We start from the raw sequence: 22370 nt of genomic DNA, 5'->3' as shown, positions 1-22370 counted from the left end.
CACCGCTGCCAATCTGGCACTCCTCTCAGTGCAAGCATACAGTCTTCCCAGCCCCATTCAGATAATCAGCAGCAGAGCCATGATCAGAAGGCAGCTCTGTTGATCCTCCTCGTCACACTGCTGCTTCTGAGCGGTTGCTAGCTATCACAGTGGTACAGCGTTCTGCATGCATATTTCACTTGCACCTTCTCACGAGTCGAATGATAAGTTGATCGCCTTGGTTGAAGGGCTGCCATGTTTCTTCCTCTTTCCTCATTCTCCCCCCCCCCCGAAATGAGCAAATATATATATATCAGGTGAAGCCAGATTCTCCTGTTTTCAAATGTTGAGCTACTTAATGGATTCACTAATTAAACGTGCCCCTTCCTACACCCAAACTTGCTGTTTGTATCTCACACCTTCCTCGAAAGAAGCCCTTGGCAGCAAAGGTATCAACCCTAACACAATCAGACTTCTAAAAACTGTGTAAAACAACCTTCTGAAGATGGCTGAAAGTTGCTAAAAGCGATCGCCTGCTTTCAATTTAGTGCTTGCTTATGGCGCAACTGGCGCTGGGAAGACTCATACGATGCTGGGCTCCCAGGAAGACCCTGGAGTGATGTACCGGACCATGTTGGAGCTCTACAATGCCATAGAGCGGATGAAAGAGGAGAAGCATTGCGCTATTGCCGTTTCTTACCTTGAGGTAAGCAGGCAGAATAATTTTGCACAATAACAGTTGTTTTTGTATAAGGAATAGGGTGAAAGGGACCCAAACCAGCTTAGTCAGAGGCTGAGAAAACATTGTCTATCTTCCAGCCAAACATTCTGTCTTCCAGCCAGCATGAGAGATGTTCTCCTATGATGCAGTCCCATGTTTCTGAGGAGTACATACCAGTATTCCTGACTCATGGCATTACAGCACCAGAGGAGCCAGTAGAATTGGAAAGGAAGTGTTTTGAATTCCTCCCTGACCTGATATTGGAGGATTTAAAACTGCTCCCCCGCTCTGATCTCAGGGAGCTTCTGGGGATTCGAGAAAGGAAACAAACAAGCAAACCAACCAAGGGCTTTTCTCCCAGCTGCCAGGGAACAGAATACAACATAACTTCCCAGTAGCCAAACCTAGGATTAGGTCTCATGACAGCATGCACAATTGAGAGTTTTCTGCTTGTCTAGTTTCAAATGTATTGGTGCTTTCCTCCTGTCAAATTGTCACTCTGCCTCCTTTGTGCTGGAAAGTTAAAACGGCAATTTGGATATTTGGACAGAAAATTAGGACTCTGAGTTTAAAACTTAGGGATAAAACGTATCTGGAAGTGCATGCCATCTCACATAGGTGCATTTTTCATCTTCTAAAATGAGACTACACCTACCAAATCCAGATACCTTCTGTATGATTAGCTGCTTACCTTTGTGTATCTTAATATCTGCCTTTTCCAATGCCTTTCCCTCCCAAGGTCTACAATGAGAAGATACATGATTTGCTTGTAAGTTCAGGACCACTGGCTGTTCGAGAAGATCCTCAAAAAGGAGTGCTGGTTCATGGGTTAACAATGCATCAGGTTTGCACATATTTATATTATCCATGTTATTCATTAATTGTTTATTTATTCGCCTGCTTGCAATATTTACAGGCAATCCTATAACACAGTTCTCAGAGTAGCTCACAAAGCAATTGAAATTCTATAACAAATTCTCAAAGCAGTTTTTGAGTCTTTAAGGCTTCGCCTAAGAGGGAAATCATAAGTTTGAGGTACCTAGTTTGTCACCTAAGTTGTTTTTCTTTAAGTTGCCAGAAAGTTGGCAGACGGGGAACGTGGGAAATATTTGCATTAAATCTCCCAATATTGTAAGGCTTTGTGTGAGTTAGAAGGTTTTGTTTTTACTTTCACAATATTCTGATTGATTCTCCCTGTTGACCAAATTTGTCTTGCCCACATCATGTTAAACCATAGCTTAGTATTACATGCATGCCAGCGTTACGAAGTTTGACCCAATATATAAGTGTGCCTGTCTGCAGCTTAGTTTCCAAAATTCCAATTTCCCCCCCTAAATCTGTTTTAACTGGGATACCTTGAAAAGTTTTCAGAGTCATTTCAACCCACTACAGGCACTATTCTATCAAAAGAAGCAGAACAGATCAGACTGCCCTCCCAAGCCATGATTCATATACTATGGACAAATCAAGTCCTTTACACGAATGCTATCTGTTCAATCCTATCTATCTTGATGTGAAGATTTACAAGCTTTATTTCTGGGAAGAAAACACAGTGCAAAACCATTACTTTATCAAGACACTTGAAATACTAGCGGGCCTCTCTAAGTGACCTGTTTGCGAAGGCAGTTGCTATGAAACAACTGTTTAAATTAAACGTGGTAGCAATCTTCAACCCCTTTATCTCAAAGTTGCGCTGTCAAAATTGAAACAGTTCTTTTGAGTAAAGGGGCTTGGGGGCTGAAGCATTTGATCAAACACAAAAACCTCTTCATCACAGTTGTATCCTAACTCATATTCTTAATTTTTTATATCTGCTACACATGCACCTAATTTCTCCTAGTCTGTCATCTCATTTCTTCCTTATCATTTCCCCACTTTCCCCTCCTCCTCTATGTTATGTCTGTTTCTGCTGTTGCCACCCATAGTGCACCTTGGCTTCTTTGGTCAAGGCTTGGAGGGAAGCTGGCAGCGGGGGCGGGGGGGGGGGAGAGAGAGAGAGCCTGCTTCCAGGCAATCTTCTTCTACCTATGCCATTGTTTCCATTTGTACAGCTATCAAAGGGCCAAAAATATCAGAAGCTGACGGGGGTGGTACTACTACTGCTTAATGCCTTTAATGTCAGCAGCAGCAAACTAAACAGTGAAGCAATATGGTCCCTGCAGAATTAGCTGACAGCCTGTAAAAAGAATGGGGGGGGGGCGACTATTAGAATATTCTATCCCCCAACCCTAAAAGTGTATCAGCATGAAGCTGCTGAGCTTGGGGACCAGCTGGATAGTCCTCTTCTTGATAAGCCCTGAAGCTTGGCAGTCTACAATGGCCTTGCTCATGTGGCTCTGAATTGGAATCACACGGTGCAGGGCTGATTGTATTTTTGCCTCCCTGTGGTGTATGGGAGAATTTTGGAGGCAATTGGGGCCACGGATGTGTGCACTTGGTGACCCTCAACGCATCCCCAGCTCAGGTTCCCCACGCCCCCCTCCATTCACCCAGTCCAGGATTATTTTCATCTGTTTGGGTTAGGGTCGTAAAGTGGCTGGCCCCAAACAAGGATAATGGAGTCATGTTTGCCTCCACCTTCCCAGCTTGTACTTCAGCCTACTGGATAATTCTCTCTTCACATCAGATATTTGAAGGCTTTCTGGAAAGGCTGAACATGGAAGCAGACTGCCAAGAAAGCAAACCAAGATAGCCCTTGGAGATGATTGTGTGAGGACTATTCCCTATAACAAACATTGCTATTAATGGTCCGAGTCCATTTTCATAGGACTGCTCCTTTATAAATATTCAGTTCCTTCTGAAACAAATAGGGTATAACCACATTTTTCTATCTGCCAATAGAGTTATTGGATATTGTATCTTATTTTTTAAATTTTAATGAATATGTAAGTCTTACTGTGAGATCTCTTACTCAATGAATTGATTTGGGTTTATTTAATTCTGTGTTTGTGAATGCCTTTCCCTTCCTATCGGCTTTAAGATGAACTTTGCAGTGGCATCACCACCTACTCAAAGAATGTGCCTAGCACAACCTGATGGCTAGCGGTTTTGGAATAAGTAAAATGATGCCTTTTAGCTGACCCAACTTCTCGAGGCAACACTAAGGCACAAGTTAATCTTGAACATAATCTTCTTTGGGCAGGTGCTGAAGCTTATGCTCACCTACAGAAGCTGGTTTGATAAAAGGTATCTTCTTACCTGCTTTGTGTGTGTCATCCTCTGGGACCAAGATGGCAACAAAAGCCAAAGCTACGATGTTAACATTATGACTGAAATCCCATGACAATGAAACTCCCAGATTAAAATCTAGCAAAAAGATTTACTAGTTTCATTTGACTATTCCCCCCCCCCCTCCACCTTTTGTAGCCGAAGTCTGCCATGGAGATCTTGCAAATATTGGACTATGGAAACAAAAACAGAACACAGCATCCCACTGATGTGAATGCCTCCTCATCTCGGTCCCATGCTGTCTTTCAGGTAAGATGATACAGCAGATAAGGTGTCTGAGGATCTTAGATAACCTTTGAAGCTTTGTTTAAAAAGAGAGAGAGAAAGAATCCTCGGCCTATGGCACACCAGCTATAATAGCTTTGGTCTTGGGAAGAGAGATCCAGCTCGCACTCTTGTCTGCATTAAATCCTTTGTGCTAAATAGCATTCAGGAGGGAAGCTCTCATGGTCTCTGCCGTCACTCAACTTCAGAGGAGGAATCTATTGAGGTGTCATAGCTGCTTGTGAGAAATAAATGTGCTTCACGCTCATATAAATGGCAATATTTTTTTTCATGCATAACAGCTTCTGTGCAGTTATTTATTTTTCTACATAAAAATATATCAAAAAGTGATTCCCACTAAAGCAGCTGACTTAGTATATAGCAGACTGAGCCTATGCATGTTTATACAGAAGTCCTGCTGAGTTCAGTGGTGCTTGGTCCCAGGCAAATGTGGCTGGGATTGCAAACCAAAAGTATAATCCTGTGCACAGTTGCTGGAGAGTTAAGTCTTGCTGAGTTCAGGTAAACTTATTTCTGAGTAAACGTGTTAAATAGCTGTCAAGGTTTCCCTTTTTTTAAGGGAAATTCCCTTATTCCGAGTAGGATTCCTCGCAAGAAAAGGGAAAAGTTGACAGCTGTGATTGTGTATCCTTTATTGCATTGTTTATACAGCACTTTGAGAATTGCGGGTGGAAAGTGGGATGAAAATGTTGGGAATATAAAATAAACAATCCTTTCTGAAGTGTGTTAATCCAAACCTGGGTCTCCTGCTGTTTTTTAGACTACAGTTCCCATCATCCCTGACCACTTGTCCTGCTAGCTAGGGGTGATGGGAGTTGTAGTCCAAAAACAACTGTTGACCCAAGTTTGGGAAACACATCTAAGGAGGCGCATCTAATCTTCATTTTTAATTTCCTTGTCCGATTCAATTTTGCACTCTCTTCATGACTGCCAGAAAGTCTGTATTACAAAAAGCTTAGGTCTGTGCATGTTTCCTTCCCTTCATTGCCCAACTTGTAGGCATGGGAGGGTGATTGTTTTTTCTGGATTCTTTCCTCATTTCCTTGTTCTGTACTCCTCTGTTTCAGATCTATTTGAGACAACAAGACAGGACAGCATGTATCAATCAAAATGTCCGTATTGCCAAAATGTGCCTCATTGACTTGGCAGGCTCAGAACGTGCCAGCGCCACCAAGACCAAGGGAGCTCGTTTTAGAGAAGGGGCAAATATTAATCGCTCACTGCTAGCCCTTGGCAATATCATTAATGCTCTGGCAGACCCAAAAGTAGGTACCCATTTTCTTCTCCCCCAGCTGGGATTGTGTTGCATAAGAAGGTTAATGTTCTATATTATTTTTTTCCCCTATGGCCTAGTATGTTTATGTCTTTAAATGTAAGTTGCTAGGATACCTTTTAGGTCACAAGTGACTCATGAATCTCAAAAAGAATGGTGGCATGGTAAGGCATGCAAGAAAATAGAGCAGGGGTCAGCAAATTTTTTCAGCAGGGGGCCGGTCCACTGTCCCTCAGACCTTGTGGGGGGCCGGACTATATTCGGGGGGAGGGCGAGAATGAATTCCTATGCCCCACAAATAACCCAGAGATGCATTTTAAATAAAAGGACACATTCTGCTCATGTAAAAACATGCTGATTCCCGGACTATCCGTGGGCCAGATTGAGAAGGCAATTGGGCTGGATCCGGTCCCCAGGCCTTAGTTTACCTACCCATGAAATAGAGTATGTGAAGCAGTTTGGAATGTGCTAAAGTGCCGTATTGGCCTGAATATAAGCAGCACTTTCCCCCCCAAAATCCGACCGTGAAAGTTAAAGCACAGCTTATATTTGTAACCTTATGGTATGCAGCCAGGAGTGTGGCAAAGCAGCGCCCGCCCTGCACGTAGTCCCCCGTCCTCTCCAAGGCCAGGAAGGGAGAGAGAGCAAGAAAGGGGAAAGGCCATCAGCAACACAGCAGTCTCTCTCCCTCTCTCTCCCCCCCCCTCCCCAAGTATACAGCCAGGAGCAGCAAGGAAGGGAGCGGCTTATATTCAGATATTTTTTCTCCCTCCCCCCCCCCCTTCCAATTTTAAAGGTGCGGCTTATATTCGGGTGCATCTTATATTCAGGCCAATACGGTAGTTGTTCCCAAACATTTTGGTATGGTGGCCCAACAAATCAAAATTCACTTACTACAGTGACCCATTCATTTATTGTAACGGGAATTTTGGAGCTTGGGTCTTTGGCAGCCATTGCTGTCAGGCATTTTAACACCTCACAATCTAGCCTATTGCTAAAGACTACGATATGGTGAAATTTGGGTTAATGGGATCGAAGTCAGGGTGCCTAGCAGGACTGGCGATGGTTCAAATGAACTTTTGTTTTCAGGTGACATAAATAATCTGATCTACAGATAAAAATCTATTTGATCCCTAGTTTGCATATTAACCATGCCTTAAGCTTTTTCTATCCAGGTGAGCAGCAGCAACTCACTCTGCTGCTGCTAGGCATTCCAGCTGATTCTCTTGGTGTTTGGAGCAGGAAGCCTAGGTCAGCAGGGACTTCCATGCAGGATTTGCCCTGGTTAAAGTAGAGATGAATAGCAGTAGCAGGTTGAGCAAAGCCCATCAAATCACTTCTAGCACTTAAAAGAAGTAACTAAATATAGGATGTGGGTTGAATCTACTGCAGGTTTCCCTTTGTGTTCCCCTCTTGCGGTTCCTCTAGAAATCTATAAACAGTGCTTGGCATACGCTGAGCTTCAGGATTTATTGTGCTGGGAACACAGAACTGCTGCTGCTGCTGCTGCTGAATTTGGGAGGGAATCTGGGTTTTCACTAGACTGCTGACTCCTTGTATGTACAGGGATCTGCGGGTGGAGAGAATGTAGCACCCATCCTTCCTTTCTTTGCAAGAACTGGAGAATCTAAGTTGCTAACCTCTGGTACCCTGTCTCTCATAGGGATTGGCTAGGTGTTGCAAGAGGCTTTCTAGTGGGGAGGAAATTCAAGGTTTTTATCTCCTGTCATTTATGTGCATTGTGAAACAGCTGTTCATAGTAAGTCATGGTCTGATGCTAAAGTAATCTCAGCACTCCATTAAACACTCACCCTCTTCTGTGTGGGGTTGTGTGTGTTTTTTGTTCTTCCAGAAGAAGAACCAGCACATTCCTTATCGGAACAGCAAGCTTACTCGTTTACTGAAGGATTCTCTAGGAGGAAATTGTCGCACGATAATTATAGCTGCTGTTAGTCCTTCTTCTCTGTTCTACGATGACACATATAACACTCTTAAATATGCCAATCGAGCCAAGGACATCAAATCCTCTGTAAGTAAACTTCTTCTTTTTAAGTTCTGCGCTGTTGCTTTCAAATTATAAAATGATGTTTGTTCTGATTGCGTGGATAATGACAACAGGGAAAAGATATTGCCCTCTCTCTTTTTTTGCTTCATATTTTTAAATATTGTGGCAATCTTACTGAGCACTTTTTCTTTTTGCGCAAGCAGTGTCACAACTGCCTTCTTTGCTCCTTGGACTTTCTTATCTACCCTTCCCTCTGTTTCATGGCATTATTTCAAAGGGGAAAACAATTCCTTGATACACTTGACCTACATCCAATTTCCCTTCTCCCTTCCGTATTTTCCTTCTTCATCTGCAGCTTCTCAATGCATATCTTAGGCCTTTCTCAAGGGTATCCTTACATAAAGGAGATCCTGGGAGCGGGAGCGGATACTGGGAGTTGTAATTTGCAGAAAGGAGTGGGGAATTCCCCCCTGGGATGACCACAGCTTTGGATCCTGCCCATTGGGTTGAAACTCAGCTGAACCAAGCAAAGTTTATCTGGCACTGGCGAAAAACGGCAGGTGGTGATTGTCACCCATTCATTCTCCTCTCTGGCCCTGGGAAAAGCTGTTCTGGAGGGTTGGGGAAAACTCCAGAACAATGTGGGAGCAGCAGGAGGAAAGAGTAATTGGTGATAATCGTGGAGTGGAAGTCTGAATCCAAGCCATGACTTTTATTATGTTTAGGATATATCCATCCCATTACCTTTTTGTTAACTTTATTTAATCAGGGGTTTTTGTGACTGATGTTTGTGTTGCTTGATATGATGATCGTATGGTATGTTTTCCATAGCAAAGGAAGAATATTCTGTCTTCTGATGTTTATGAAACTGAACTTTGTCTTCTCTTCACAGCTGAAGAGCAATGTAGTAAGCTTGGATAGCCATATAAGCCAATACGTTAAGATTTGTGAAGAACAAAAGAAAGAGGTATGTCAGTTACTAGAATAGTAAATGTTGCTTTAGTTACACATAAAGGATAACAGTATAATTAAAAGAAGGCATTAATTGTTGTGCACCCAGATTTCCAGAAAACCTGGTGTTTCTGTGTCATATTAGGTGTAATGTAGATCACTAGTATGGCTTTAAAAATTGGTTTTGAAAAAGAAACTCATGGAATACTAAGAATGAGATACAAACCGCACATGCACCCATTTCTTTCAAATACACTATTATCCTGTTTTAGATCATAATGCTGAAAGAGAAACTACGAGTCCTTGAGTTGGAAAAAACATCTTCTCCTGACAGACATGCCACAGATCAACAACAGGTGGAAATTTCAAGGTAAAAAAAAATGCTTACTTATTGTGTTGTCTTGTACAAAGTTATGACATGATCCACAACTACTTGTGTGTATAAGATGACAAAATACTTCTAATACCTTCTCTCTTGTCAGCCTTAGTTGGTCAATGGTACCCTGTCAGCCAACGTACCATAATGCACCTGGTCACTACTTACAACAGAGAGGCTCGTCCACACTTTCATATTGTTATCCAGTGGACTCCTCCCTTGCCAAAATTTAATGTACAAGCTCCTGGGGATCTATAGGGAAGTCGAGTTTAACACCTGGTCAATAAGCAAACTCCCATATATGGTCCACTCCCATGCACAAAGGAGGGAACATTTGATTATCTTATTGTGCCTATAAAACAGCCATTGTTCTTGATAGTATTGCCTTTAATGTTATCTTAGGATAAGGATTCAACACCTGAAAATGCAGGTTCCTAGTTTTAAGGGTACCTGTCCTTAACCTTGAATGCTCAGGTGCTAGATGTAGCCAGATATGCCTTTGCCCAGCTTAAGTTGGTGCACTTGTTCCTGTAGACTGAAGATCTGGCCGTGGTAGCATGTGTCATAGTTACATCATAGAATCGGAGAATTGTAGAGTTGGAAATGACCACAAGGGTCAACTAGTCCAACCCTCTGCAATGCAGGAATAATTTACCAAACTTGGTACTTGAACCCACAACCCATTTCAGGACTGTACTCCCCAGAATTATGTTTAGTCAGAACCAGGGATAGGACCTTCTCAGTTGCTGCATCCAAGCTCTGGAACCCCCTTTCAAGAAACATTCACCTTACCTCCTGGTTACTGGTTTCTTTTATTTGCCATGCTGCTGAATTTCCTTTTTTAGAAAGGCTTTTCAAGTGTGTTTTTATGCTGGGGCAAAATTTGTTAAATTTTGGGCTGGAAATGGTTTTCAATGGATACTTTCATTTTTACTCTATTTTTACCATTTCCCTTTTTGTATTTTTTAAGCATTTGTATTATAACTTTTTTATGTTGTTTTAGCCATCTTGGGCTCTCTTAGCGAAATGGGCAATATAAATGTTCTCAATAAATAAATATAACTGCTGTTTACAGCTATATTTTCTGTCTAAGCTCTAGAAATTCAATTAGGCATAAGGAGAAAAATTATGCCCAGTAAAATCTCTCTTTTGAAGTTCTAATGCTGCCTGTTGCTGTGAAATAACCTAATACCGACAGAGGCAGTGGAAGGGTTAAAAGTGCAGCTGTGTAACTTGTGCATGCTTGGGACAGTGGGTCCTTATCCAATCTGGCAAAATCAGGATTCCAGGAACTGGGAAGCAAGCACTAGCCACTGAGAATGTGGGGATATATTCCATGTAACATCAAGATAATCACGAGAATTTGAGCCCCTAGATCTTGTGTTAAGAGCAGATTATCGGCAGCTCCGTTTTGGTTCGAAATACCATTTATTTCAAAAACAGGAATTCAAAAATACTATTACAGGGGTGTGTTTAAAAAAAGAATCTTCTGTTAAGAGAGAATCGCTGCCTACTTGTTTAAAAATAATCTGGAAAATTATGTTTTGCAGAACTGTGTATATAGCGAGACAACTTTTTAATGACCTTTTTCTGTATAATAAACACATTAAGCAATTTTACTCTTTTATATCTCTGACATAAACTAAAGCTGCTATAACTCCATATATAGACAGATATCCCCAGGGAAGGATCATAGGTGCTAATCACCGTTTGTTACATTACAGATTTTTACAGTCAAACTTTCCCATGGTAACCCACATTTTAATGCTCCAATTAAGAGGTTTTTAAGCTACTAAAAGCTGTCAAAAAGGCACACCTGTTGAAACACGTGAAATCTAAGTTCTAATAATTTACAGCTGTATTGACAATCTGAATTTATAAGATAAAACATTTTTATGCTTTGAGGCAGAGACATTTTAGATCCTTTAGAGCAGGGGTCCCTTCCAACTCTACAATTCTATTATTCTTTTTGGGGAGGGGCAACCTGCAATAAAACTTTGCAGATGGCGCTACTGCAGGCTCAGTCCACCTACCTGCCCACCAGCTGATGACCAATGTTTCAGGAGACAGCTTTCCAGAAAATCTCTAGCATTGCTTTGTCAATACAGCATTTCCCCTTTAGCCTATTCCTTTTTTTCACATGCGCTAAAGTCAGTGTTCTGCACACTGGCGCTCCTTTGTGACCAGGTGCCGCTTAGTAAGCCATTTGAAAACTTACTGTATCTAAAGGTAAAGGACCCCTGACCATTAGGTCCAGTCATGGCCGACTCTGGGGTTGTGGCGCTCATCTCGCTTTACTGGCCGAGGGAGCCGGCATACAGCTTCCGAGTCATGTGGCCAGCATGACTAAGACACTCCTGGTGAACCAGAGCAGCGCATGGAAATGCCGTTTACCTTCCTGCTGAAGCAGTACCTATTTATCTACTTGCCCTTTGACGTGCTTTCGAACTGCTAGGTGGGCAGGAGCAGGGACCGAGCAACGGGAGCTCACCCCATCGCGGGGATTTGAACCGCTGACCTTCTGATCAGCAAGCCCTAGGTTCTGTGGTTTAACCCACAGCGCCACCCGCATCCCTTTTTTACTGTATCAAACTTGGTAGCAATTAAAGAGAGGTGGTCCCATCTGAGCTCCTTGGTTAAGCTGTCGAATGGCATGCATAGCTGATTGTTGCTTCAGATTGTAAAGGCATGGCAAGTGTTTAAGCAGATATCTCATGGCTCCTGTCCTTGAGATTAATGTCTGAATGAAAAGCACACTGCTACATGAGGACTTTCACTGCTGGTGTACCATCGTGGCATTCTGGACCTTAATGGGACCTGACATGGTCCCCCACAGTGCAAAGCCTAGACCAAAACAAAGGGGTTTGTGCTAGTCAATCCAATCACGTAGCCTTTTGATACACTTACATGAGAGAATATGGGAACATGGGGGTTTCATTCAGATCTGGGGATTATTTTATTAGTTTCCCTGATTATAATGCACTTCTGTCCTGGATTCCAACCTTCCTTTTACCTGTTGGGTTATGGAAATGTGGCTTTTTGATCAATATGTCACCATGTTGCACTAAATGTTTTAATATGCAGGAAAGAACAGGTTATTTGAGACACTGCCTTGCCCCTTATATACTCAGTAGGTTGCTGCAAATATTACTGGACTTCCATCAGCCTCAGCCAGCATAGTCCATGGTCAGGGATGATGGCAGCTGTAGACCAGCAACATTTAATTTTTTTAAACTTTTAAATGTTTTTATTCTATGGTTTTTATGTTTTGTGGTTTTATTCTGTAAACCGCTTTGGTTTTTTTATGATAAAGCACCTTATAAATTTAATAAATATATAATTATCATCATAATCATTTTATAAACAAAGAAACATCCGAAGTACCACTCCTACTTTAACCTCTTTTGTTAAGCATAATGTTTTAAAATTGAAGCTGCAATTTACTACAGTGTAACACGCTGCCACGAAGCTGTGTTTTGTGTAACTTGCTCCTTTTTCTATATAAATGTTTGGGGCAGGTTTAGAGAAATTTTGAAGTGCGTGTTCGCAAATCGAGAGGAAATCAGGCAAGAGTTTCTGAAGCTGGAACTGCGCCATAAAGAAAACATCCTGAAAACCCATTATCAAAAAAATTGCCATGAACAAATTGAAATGATGTGCGCTCCGGAGAGAATGGAGAGGGTAAGCTATTAGTATGACGGTTCTGCTGTCCTTTCTGCCATGCTTATGCCAAGCTGTTAGGCTAATGAAAAGAACGTGGTTCTGATCCTGTGTGTCTCCTTACTGCAGTTATCCAGAGCCTCTTGAAATGAATTACAAGGGTTAGATCTTTGGGGGGTTCACCTGAACCCTCTCCTATTGAAAGCATGCACAAGAGTGTTGCAAGGTTGCACAGGCTTACCTCCAGCTTCCCCACTGGCAATACATAGTGCCAGCAGTCATTTGAAGCAGCACTATGCACATTCATTTAGAGGAACGTGGAGCTACTTCACACAGCTATAAAGCATTCAGCCACCAGCACACCTATTAGCAGCACTAGCTGACACCATCTTTTCATGTGCTTTTGGTGTATGTGGGCTTGTGTGAATCCTCTTAACATGGTTTCTAATTAGAATTCACCTTGTCCTCCTGTCCAGGTTCCCCCCGCCCCGTCCCACCACCTGTGCGGGAAATTTCCCTTGGGGATTCAAGTGCAGAGGCTCATACCAAATTCTCAATCGCTTAGTAAATCATCAAGTTCAAAGAGTCTACCAGAGCTTTATAAATAGGCAAGGTGTACATCATCTTAGCTGCCCCTCCTCTAACTGAATCACCTTCTGCCACCCCAGCCCCTCACCATCTCTTCATCCAACCACAGTCCTTGAAATGCAACTTGTATCTATTAGAATTCTTCTTGCACCTTGTATGGAGTTAGTTTTCACTTTAAACGTTCACCTGTTACGTTCCTCCTTAACTGGTTCTTACCAGTTTTGTAGTTAGGTTACGCTCCTGAGTGCGTAATAGGAGTTCTACCTTCACACTGTGTTGTTAAAGCTCTTTTATATGTCCTCTGACTTGTCTGCATACTTTTTCCTTGGTCTCTGCTTCTCTTGTCAACTCTTTTTTCCCATTCCTTTGGCAATCTTGCTGCTCAAATCTGCTGGCTTTCAGTTTACTTTTTGGGTGCCCTTTCCTCTCAGTGGGTCTCCCCAGCATTACTTTTTCTGCCCCTCGAGGTTTGCTGATCATAGCTTTTTTTCTCTACTCTTACCTTGCTTTCCGCCACTACACATACCGAACCACCTCAGCTGTTAGTCCATTTTGTGACATTTCTTTAAGAATGACAGGAAAGAGGGCTTGCGCCTGAGCTGCCAGTTTTTATTCTGTGTGGTGTAAGAAGGAACTTTGTACTCTTGGCTCTGCATTTTACAGACAGGCTTTTTACTTCTGATTTTTTAATCATACATTGTTCATATATTGCCTCTCCCATATAATGTGGCTCAAGTGGCTAATACTTAAATGTATAAAACTTCCCTCACATAGCAGTTAACTGTAAGTGACAATCTTTGAAGTTCTGTTGCAAAATAATTTTGTGTGTTAGGTTTTCTCAGACATCTGCTTTCAATTGAGCATAGTGATAGCTGTCTGAAATGGAAGGTGATATAAATTTCTTCTGTTGAACTAAGCAGGAAATATTTTAAACGCTGAAATGCAGGGTACATATACTGGCTGCTTTTTCTTTTCTTTTTCTTTCTTGCTCTTAATAGTCAAAACCATGTCTTAAATTCAGGAGTTCAAAGAGCATTTGGGGGCCACATTCTTCAGAAATCACACTGGAAAAAATATTGGGTTCACATGCAGAACATTCAAGCGCTCACCCCACTCCTTTTGGGTTCAGGCAAAAAAACCTAAATGAATTATTTGGACCAACTCTGTTACTTATGATTTGGGAGAGCGTGGGCTGAACTAGCTGATACAGAGAGGGAACGGCTTGCAACAGCAGTCAGCTTTCCCTCTGGTAAAACCTTAAGTTTTTTTAAAAATATGTGTGCATTTATTTTTTGATAAAAATATTTGCATGCCACAGTTTCACAAGTAGTTTACAACAATTATAATACAATGAAAACCACACAAAAACAGATGGCATCACACTGGGCTTCGCTGACGACAGCAGCCTGTGAACTCCAGCACAGTTGAGGAAACTGAATAATCTTGCATCATGTGTTCTGTTTTGCAAGTTGTTACTGGAAGGGTGAGATGCTGGGCTGCTGCTTTGGTAGTATGTAGTTCACCATGGTATCCGGTTCTGTCCTTTAGTTTGAAACTTAGGTTTGTTTTGTTACAGGCGACTGACAAGCACGACCACCGGCTTGCATTACTTAAAACCCGGCGCTTGCAAATAGAGCAGAGGGAAGCGGAAGAGACTAAACGCTTAGAGGACAACACTAATTGGTTGCACCGGGTCGAAAACGAAATGCGCCTCCTAGGTCAAGATGGCCAGATTCCTCAGGTAAGCTACTTGGCCTCTGGTTGGCCATTGTGGGAACAGGATGCTGGACTTTCATGGGCCACTGGCTTAATCCAGTAGTACTGTTCTCGTGTTCCCTTTGGCTCCTGGGAAATATTTTGGATGTTCAAGTGAGAGAGATTGTTCTTTATTCCCCTGTAGCAGTAAGCAAATTTGTGTGCGTGTATGAAAAAGTGAAATAGAGAGAGGACTTTCCACACTCCAAACCAAAACCCAGGAAGGAAGATGATGGGTCAGTGAGGGTGAGCAGGGAATTGGTTTTGAGCTGCCCCTTCAGGCCAAGTCACTTACCATCTTGCTTCATGTGTCCTTCCTCAGTTACTTAAAAATAGTTCTTGCTAACTGTAACTGTAAGGCTTTCCCATTTGCAGATAGCTGCTTTGTAATGTGGTAGAAGACAGATGTTTTCTGTTGCAATTTTCTCTTTTAAATGTGCATGATTTTTCACTGCTTTCAATGAAAATAGATTGATTCCCCCCCTTTTTTAAAAAAAAAAAGTCTCAAACAAATTGCTGTACTTCCCGGAATAGTAGTGTATCTACAATAGACTATTGTCGTTTCTTGTTGTTCACGTAGCGTAAGAGTAGATACTGTCTTCATATGAAAGAAAAGAAGAAAACCAGGAAGCGAACAAAGCACCTGCCTTCCATTTTTCAAACAAGCCTATAAACAAAATTGACCTGGTGTCTGCTGCATTCTTCCCGCAACCTTTGCCGCTGAAATAATACCTTATCCATCTTAGCCACTGCTGAAAATGGAAGTTATTAGCACGTAAAAATGTGATAATAACTGGGAGTCGCAAGGATGAGAGCCATGCTTGATGAATGCTAGTATGCCCCCGCTGTCACTGAGGTTTAGTGCCAGATATGGCACTGGTCATTTTTAAGGACTTTACCTCGGTTGGGGGGGGGGGTTCCTGCACCCTCCTCCTCCAGCCTGGAAGCTTTCAAAGCACCAGCATGCAGGCAGGGTTTGATACTTTGCTTCCCAAGCAGCCCCAGACTTTAAGGGGCTTCAATAAGACGTCTCCTAGGTCATTCCGGTTTGTTTTAACTTGAAGTGCCTTGGTTGATTTGTATTGACGGCTATCAGCTCTGAGTGAGATTCAATATATACAGGTATAACGTTAATTCAAGAAGCATTGTTAGCTATTGTTAACGCAAGGGGAAGTAGCATGATAGTACAATTCAGTGTGTGGTAGGCAAAAATTGCACAAGATTTCCCTTGGCCCAAGTTAGTTACTGGAATGGCTGTTGCCACCCTCTTGACCTGTTCCCCATCACTTGGCAAGACTTCCGCTCTAGAAGTAGGACTGTTGTTTTCCAAAGTAGTAGCATTCCTGTCATTACTGGGTTGGCTGCCTATGAGCTTGGCTTCAACATGGCTCCCTTTTCCAGGAGCTCAACCGAGATCTGCAGTACTTCCATTTGAAGTTGGAAGTGAAGGATTTGAGAACTCAGGCTGAATACATGAGGACTCTTGCATCCCTCCAAGAACAGCAATATAAACAGACAGAAAAGTAAGTCGACGTTTGAAATGCCATATTTTGAACAGCTTCCCTATTTAAAGCTTTTGACGTATGTGAAGGCTACAAATAGGCTAATTTTACACGAAAATTGTGGTACATTTGATTAAACTTTCGTTGGACTGCTTTTGAACAAGAGGTCTGAAAGTGACAACGACAATGTTTCTTTTTCTGCCCTATTCCAAAAAGCTGAACAGATTGCTCTCTAGTTCTTTCAGAATATTTTAGTAGGAACACTTTGACCTTTTAAGCTCAGTGGTGGCCAATCTCTTTGGAAGGTGTGCAGCAAATCAAATCCAGAGCATGAGGGTGCCATTTTGGCATCCATTGTAGTCTGTAGGCAGACTGCTGTGACTTCATAGCTTTGCCTCTTGTCTTGCCTCTGGAACCAGGAATAAGGCAGCCCTGCAGTGTGGAAGATGTAGGCAGGAGAATGTACCTAGTTTCATTCTGTGGGTAGCTAACTTTTTTTCTGGCCTGGAGGCCAAATTCACTCTTGGCCAATGATTCAGGGGTACATGCCAGTGGTGGGTATCTCATGCACCACAGGTACCCAACCCAGCCCTTCTCTTCAGCTGATTATAAATGGGGGGTTTTCACCTCCGCCCCCTCACAAAACAATGACTTGGCCCAAGGGCTTGGGACTGTCCTTGAAGACAACTCTGATACTTCAACAGGTCCAAAATACAGAAGCCAGATTACTGGCTCCCTTTGGAACTCCTATAACCCCTCTTTTAAAACAGCTGATCTTAATAGCGTTTCCCTTCCTGGGAATTTTCCCCTTAGAGAAACCTAAAGAATAGATACCAATGAATGAGTTCTTTGTAGGCAGCTGCCTAGTGGTGCCTAACAGTGAGATGATAAATTTCTAGTCTGACTACCTACCTGGTTTCAAGGACCTGGTTGATGACTTATACCAAGATCTCTCATTTGCTTTAAGGGTTAGCACCAACACTTTAAATTGTGCTTGGCAAGCCAATTGGGAGCCAATATAGGTCTTTCAGGACCGGTGTTACATGGTCTCGGCAGACACATTCTGAAACTGCAATTAATCCAGAATGCAGAAGGATCAACTCAAATATTTTAGGGTATAGGAATCCTGCTGAAAATGTAGGTTGGCACCTAAAGATTAATGGCCATAAAATCAAATCTAGAATTGTGAAGGCACTCTGCAACATTTAACCCCAGAAAGAAACTCTACAAATATAAACACTAGGTTATTGGGAATATGGTCAGAGTGTTAAAATTCAAACAGGACTTGCTGACAGTAGTCTTCTCTCGCTGCGCAACTGGTGTTTAAAAGCTTGTGTATACTTTCTAAGTAGGATGTCTGCATATAAATGATGTTCTTTAAATACAATTTACATGAAAGCAGCATGCAGTGCTATCTCTGAGATGTTTGTTGCTTATTTACCGTGAAACTTTCATTTTTTAACAGAATACTAAGTGCTTTGCTTTCTGTTATAAGAAAGCAGTACGTAGCTTTGAAAACAGCAGGGTTAGCAAACAGTGCGGTTGAGGATGACTTCAAGGCTTTTGAGCAGCTGATTCACAGAGAGAAAGCCGTTGTCTGGGCTGACCAGATGACTGAAAAAGAACCAAAACAAAATGATTCACCAGTGATGTCTGCTATCATGGCCTTTCCACAACTTGTGAGTTACCAGAATACTCCTTGCCGTAAGTAGACAATTGTCTCTTTTTCTGTTTTTAAGGTGTTGCACCTTCCCTTAGGAAAAAAAGGTCAAATTCGATGGTAGATTTACAGTGAGTTGGATCCAGAATGCCCCTTACTTGAACTGAAATACTGGACACTCCAGCTGCTAGAGAAAGGGACTGGGAAGGAGAGCTTCACCCCCTGCAGCTCCCATTCCTTGGAGGGGCACTGAACTGTCCAGAACAGCTTTTAAGGGGTCTGGAGAGCAGCCTCTCCACCCACTTTCTCTAGCAGGAGTGCCTTGCAGACAGAATGATGGTGATGGTGATCTTTTTATTGAAAGTTCAAAATGTACCTAACTATATGTGCACCAGACATGGTGAACGCAAACCAAAAAGAGAAACAGAGCCTGTGCAGGAGGGAAAACAGGGGGGACGACCCAAAACTGTATATTTTACAAGGTTGTTATTGTACTTCACCAAATCTTAACCTATTACAGTTTACGGTATTTGTAAGAATGGATTCCAAATATCATTGAATTTGTCCATGGCAAGTCTGCGTTTATATGCAAGTTGTTCACATGTTGCGAGCTTGTATAAGTCTTCAATCCAATTGTAGAAGGGTGCCACATTTTTATTTTTCCAGTTCATCAGTATCAGTCTTTTTGTGGTAAGGGCACAGAGAGTCCACTCACATTGTCTTTTTGTAAGGTTCTATGTGCTGGTTATATAATAATTGAAGAGGATATTTTGCTCTGTAAATGTAAAGTTCTGTTGATGGTTTCAGTTACCTTCTGCCAAAAATCTTTCAATATAGGACAAGGTTATTATGAAGAGTATATATTTATTTATACCCAACCTTTTTCTCTGTTGAGACTCAAGACAGCTTACAGATAAAAGACCTGCCAATAATTATTACAAGTTCTGCTCGTCTGAATTCTGAATCCAGCCAAATGTGACTAAACCTAACTTTAGTGTAGCAGCTAAAGTGTAAGATAGCAAAAGAAGCCCTTTCTTGGAAATGGTGTGCGTCATCCCCTCAGGAATATCTGCCTATATCACTCAACTCTTCCTAATGTAGCAGTTACAGCCTTGCAAAAATATCAGTTCTAGGGTGGGCATTGAAATGAGTCTGCATGTACCTTTTCTCCAGATCACCGAAGAAAGTAGAAAATGTTGATATAAGCCTTGATCCAGATAATTATTTAAAGATACCTGTGTACAGTAAGACCTTTTCCTTGCTGTTTTGTAACCTTTCTGAATTCCTCCACAGTGCTTGTGATGTTTCATTTGGGAGGCAGGCTGTTTTGTTAAGATAAGGAAAATGCCCACTGTACACCTGACAAATGATATAATATAATAATATTGAAATAATATAATCAACTGATTAAAGCCATTTGTTAGCTTTGTGCTACTTTTCCTAGTGCAGTGCATTCATCTTTTGCAGGTATCCTTATCGGTAGATAGTCTGGGCATTTGCACGATCCGGCCAATTTATGCCATGAACAGTATTATTGGTCATAAAATGAAGTGAGGCATCTTTCAATCGGTTTAGCAAACGTTGTTTCCTGTCTGTGGCTTTCTGTTGGAAATGGGAGCGCTAATGACTCCTCCTTAATGCGGTAATTTTCTGCATATACTGTACCCCTACAACTTCTCCATCCTGGGTGCTCCCTTCCCTAGAGACAGTTCAGAGCAAGCAGCGATGCAGATAGGAATTGCGGGAAAAGTTGCAAGCTCGCTAGTGAAAATAATTTGATTTATGCGCAAACACAAGGGGGAGAATTGCTGTTGGTCTTCCCAAGCCTATGGTTTTAGAGAGTCCAAGGTGATCCTGGGTATTCCTTCTACAGTGGTGCCTTGCAAGACGAACGCCTCGCAAAATGAAAAACTCGCAAGACGAAAGAGTTTTCCGTTTTTGAGTCATTCCGCAAGACGAATTTCCCTATGGGCTTGCTTTGCAAGAAGAAAGCCCATAGGGAAATCTCCGGGGACCTCTTTTAAAATGCTGGCGGTCGGGAGCAAAGACTTTCGCCCACCGCCGGCCTTCAGAAGAGGTCCTAGACCTCTTCTGAAGGCCGGCGGGGGGGCAAAAGTCTTTGCTCCCCCCCCCCGCCTGCCTTCCCGGGACAGCGGAGACTTCGCCCGCTAGCTGCCGCCCGCTAGCATTTTAAAATCTCCCCGGGACAGCGGAGGCTTCGCTCCCGCCCGCCAGCATTTTAAAATCGCCCCGGGACAGCGGGGGCTTTTAAAATGCTGGCGGTCGGCAGCAAAGCACTCCTGTCCCCGGAGCTTGCGGGGCGGGAGGTGGGAAGAAGGGCTTTTCTTCCCACTGCCAGCCTTCAGAACAGCCTTCTGAAGGCTGGCGGTGGGAAGAAAAGCCCTTGTCCCCCCCCTCCAGCCTTCAGAAGAGGTCGGGGGACAGACTGTCCCCGGACCTGGTCTGAAGGCGGTTTCCATAGGAACGCATTGATTGATTTTCAATGCATTCCTATGGGAAACCGTGCATCGCAAGACGAAAAACTCACAAGAAGAAAAAACTTGCAGAACGAATTAATTTCGTCTTGCGAGGCACCACTGTACAAGTAGAAGATCAGTATTGGCAAACTTCCCTGAAAGACTTCCATTCCTGATCTTCCCTAGTCTGAATGCACCCTCAGCTTCCGTAGAAAATGATGAGGCCAATAGATCTTGTCACTACACCATGTGAGCCTGTATTGCACTCTGGATCCTCCAACCTACAATACACGTGCTCTTCAACAGTTAGATTGAGGTGGGAAAGGTTCCTTCGAGGCAGAAAATTTGGAAACCAACCCTCCTAAACAAAATACTAATATTTTCAGAAACAAAATATGCTATGGAGAGCTATGCTTAAGAACAAGACTTCATGAAACACTGGATATTTTATAAGCCTTCTGGAGCTCTTACCATCTAAACTTTGGATAAACAAAATGGTGCTTTTAAGTTAGGATGGAACATTTGTATGTTTTGTTTAAAGAACCAACACACAAGAATCACCAGCAGTAGAAAATTATTCCTTAGAAAAGTCATGGGGAGCAGGGAGTTCCCATGTTGTTAGGAAGCCCTGACTTATCTTTAGCTAGGAAATTTTTAAACGACAATTCATACAGATCCCATTGCGCCATTTTTGGTTCATTGATTTTATTTATTTATTTATTTATTTTGGTACGCAATCTATTCAAGATGTTAGGCAGGAAATGGGGTTTTGCACAGAGGCTGAAAAAACATTGGCCACCTGTTACACAGTGGTCATTATTCCTTATTTAAAAATCCATATTTTACTTGCAGCATAACTGCATGGGCTTTACTTGTCAACATAGCAGTAAAGCTGTTCCATTTTGGGGGCACCAGACTCTTGGTTTCCAATCCATTTTTGAATTAAGAGACATATAGGTTCCCGTTGGAATATTTCAGAGGGTTTTCCAAAATTCTCTATATTTGGATAAATTGGTCATCATAATGTTTCATTTACGATGAAGTATGTATGCAGTATAATTTTAATAAAATAATGGGCATCTTGGGAATTAAACAGGAAGGGTGTGTGTGAGCCCAGCTTGCTAGCATATGTAGTTTACTGTTTCGCTCTTAAATGTGGATTGATTACTAGGAAAGTGTAGTTTGGAAATGCTTTTTCCCTAAATATCTTCCTTTAGATATTAAGTGTAGCAATGCCAGCTATGTTGTCTAGTACCAATGATGCCGTCTACTGTGAATTATCAGTGGATGATAGCTTACGTCTCAGCATTTTTGTAATATTTACAGTGGTACCTCGGCTTAAGAACTTAACTTATTCTGGAGGTCTGTTCTTAACCTGAGGTACCACTTTACCTAATGAGGCCTCCTGCTGCCGCCGTGCCACCACCGCGTGATTTCTGTTCTCATCCTGAAGCAAAGTTCTTAACCCGAGGTACTATTTCTGGGTTAGCGGAGTCTGTAACCTGAGGCATCTGTAACCCGAGGTACCACTGTATTGGTGTTTTGCATCTGTTCAGCACACTAGCAAGGCATAAAAAGATAATGAATAGGCTTAGACATTTGTCCAGTCTAAAGCAGTCCTTTGTTTCAGGTCACACCTCAACATTTCTGGTTTGCATATGATGGAAATATAGTATAGTACAGTATTTTAACTTGGGGAAAGAGTAGGCAGGGCTTTATGAGAAACACAAAGAAGAGTCGGCTGGTATCAGAAGTTAGAGCAAAGTTGATTCTCTGATATTCTAGTCAAGGTAGTTAAAGACGGGAGCAGAAAAAAAGCAAAGGCAGCGGTTGTGCTTTAAAGGAGTGGGGCATTGTGAGAACTAGCAATGTAAAGTTGGCACAGAAAGCAATCAAGGGACAAGGCAATC

The 22370-nt window shown here is 42.2% G+C and overlaps 1 protein-coding gene across 3 annotated transcripts in view; it reads left to right on the top strand.

The window, feature by feature from the left end:
• KIF18A (kinesin family member 18A) overlaps positions 1–22370 on the top strand; it is a 39494-nt gene that overhangs the window by 3439 nt on the left and 13685 nt on the right. For all 3 annotated transcript variants that reach the window (XR_014212498.1, XM_082193572.1, XM_082193571.1), the window contains exons 3-13: positions 528–685; positions 1440–1544; positions 4067–4177; positions 5281–5478; positions 7339–7515; positions 8384–8458; positions 8715–8812; positions 12337–12499; positions 14643–14807; positions 16223–16344; positions 17789–18027. Coding sequence is in view for 2 of the 3 variants with exons in the window: in XM_082193572.1 (XP_082049698.1) it covers positions 528–685; positions 1440–1544; positions 4067–4177; positions 5281–5478; positions 7339–7515; positions 8384–8458; positions 8715–8812; positions 12337–12499; positions 14643–14807; positions 16223–16344; positions 17789–18027 (1611 nt within the window). In the remaining variant the exon portion in view is untranslated. The remainder of the gene's footprint in view (positions 1–527; positions 686–1439; positions 1545–4066; positions 4178–5280; positions 5479–7338; positions 7516–8383; positions 8459–8714; positions 8813–12336; positions 12500–14642; positions 14808–16222; positions 16345–17788; positions 18028–22370) is intronic.

The sequence above is a fragment of the Podarcis vaucheri genome, assembly GCF_965113315.1.
Source record: "Podarcis vaucheri genome assembly, chromosome: 1".
NCBI lineage: Eukaryota > Metazoa > Chordata > Lepidosauria > Squamata > Lacertidae > Podarcis > Podarcis vaucheri.
The sequence above is the reverse complement of the archived record's forward strand: the minus strand, read 5'-3'. Positions and strand labels throughout refer to the sequence as shown.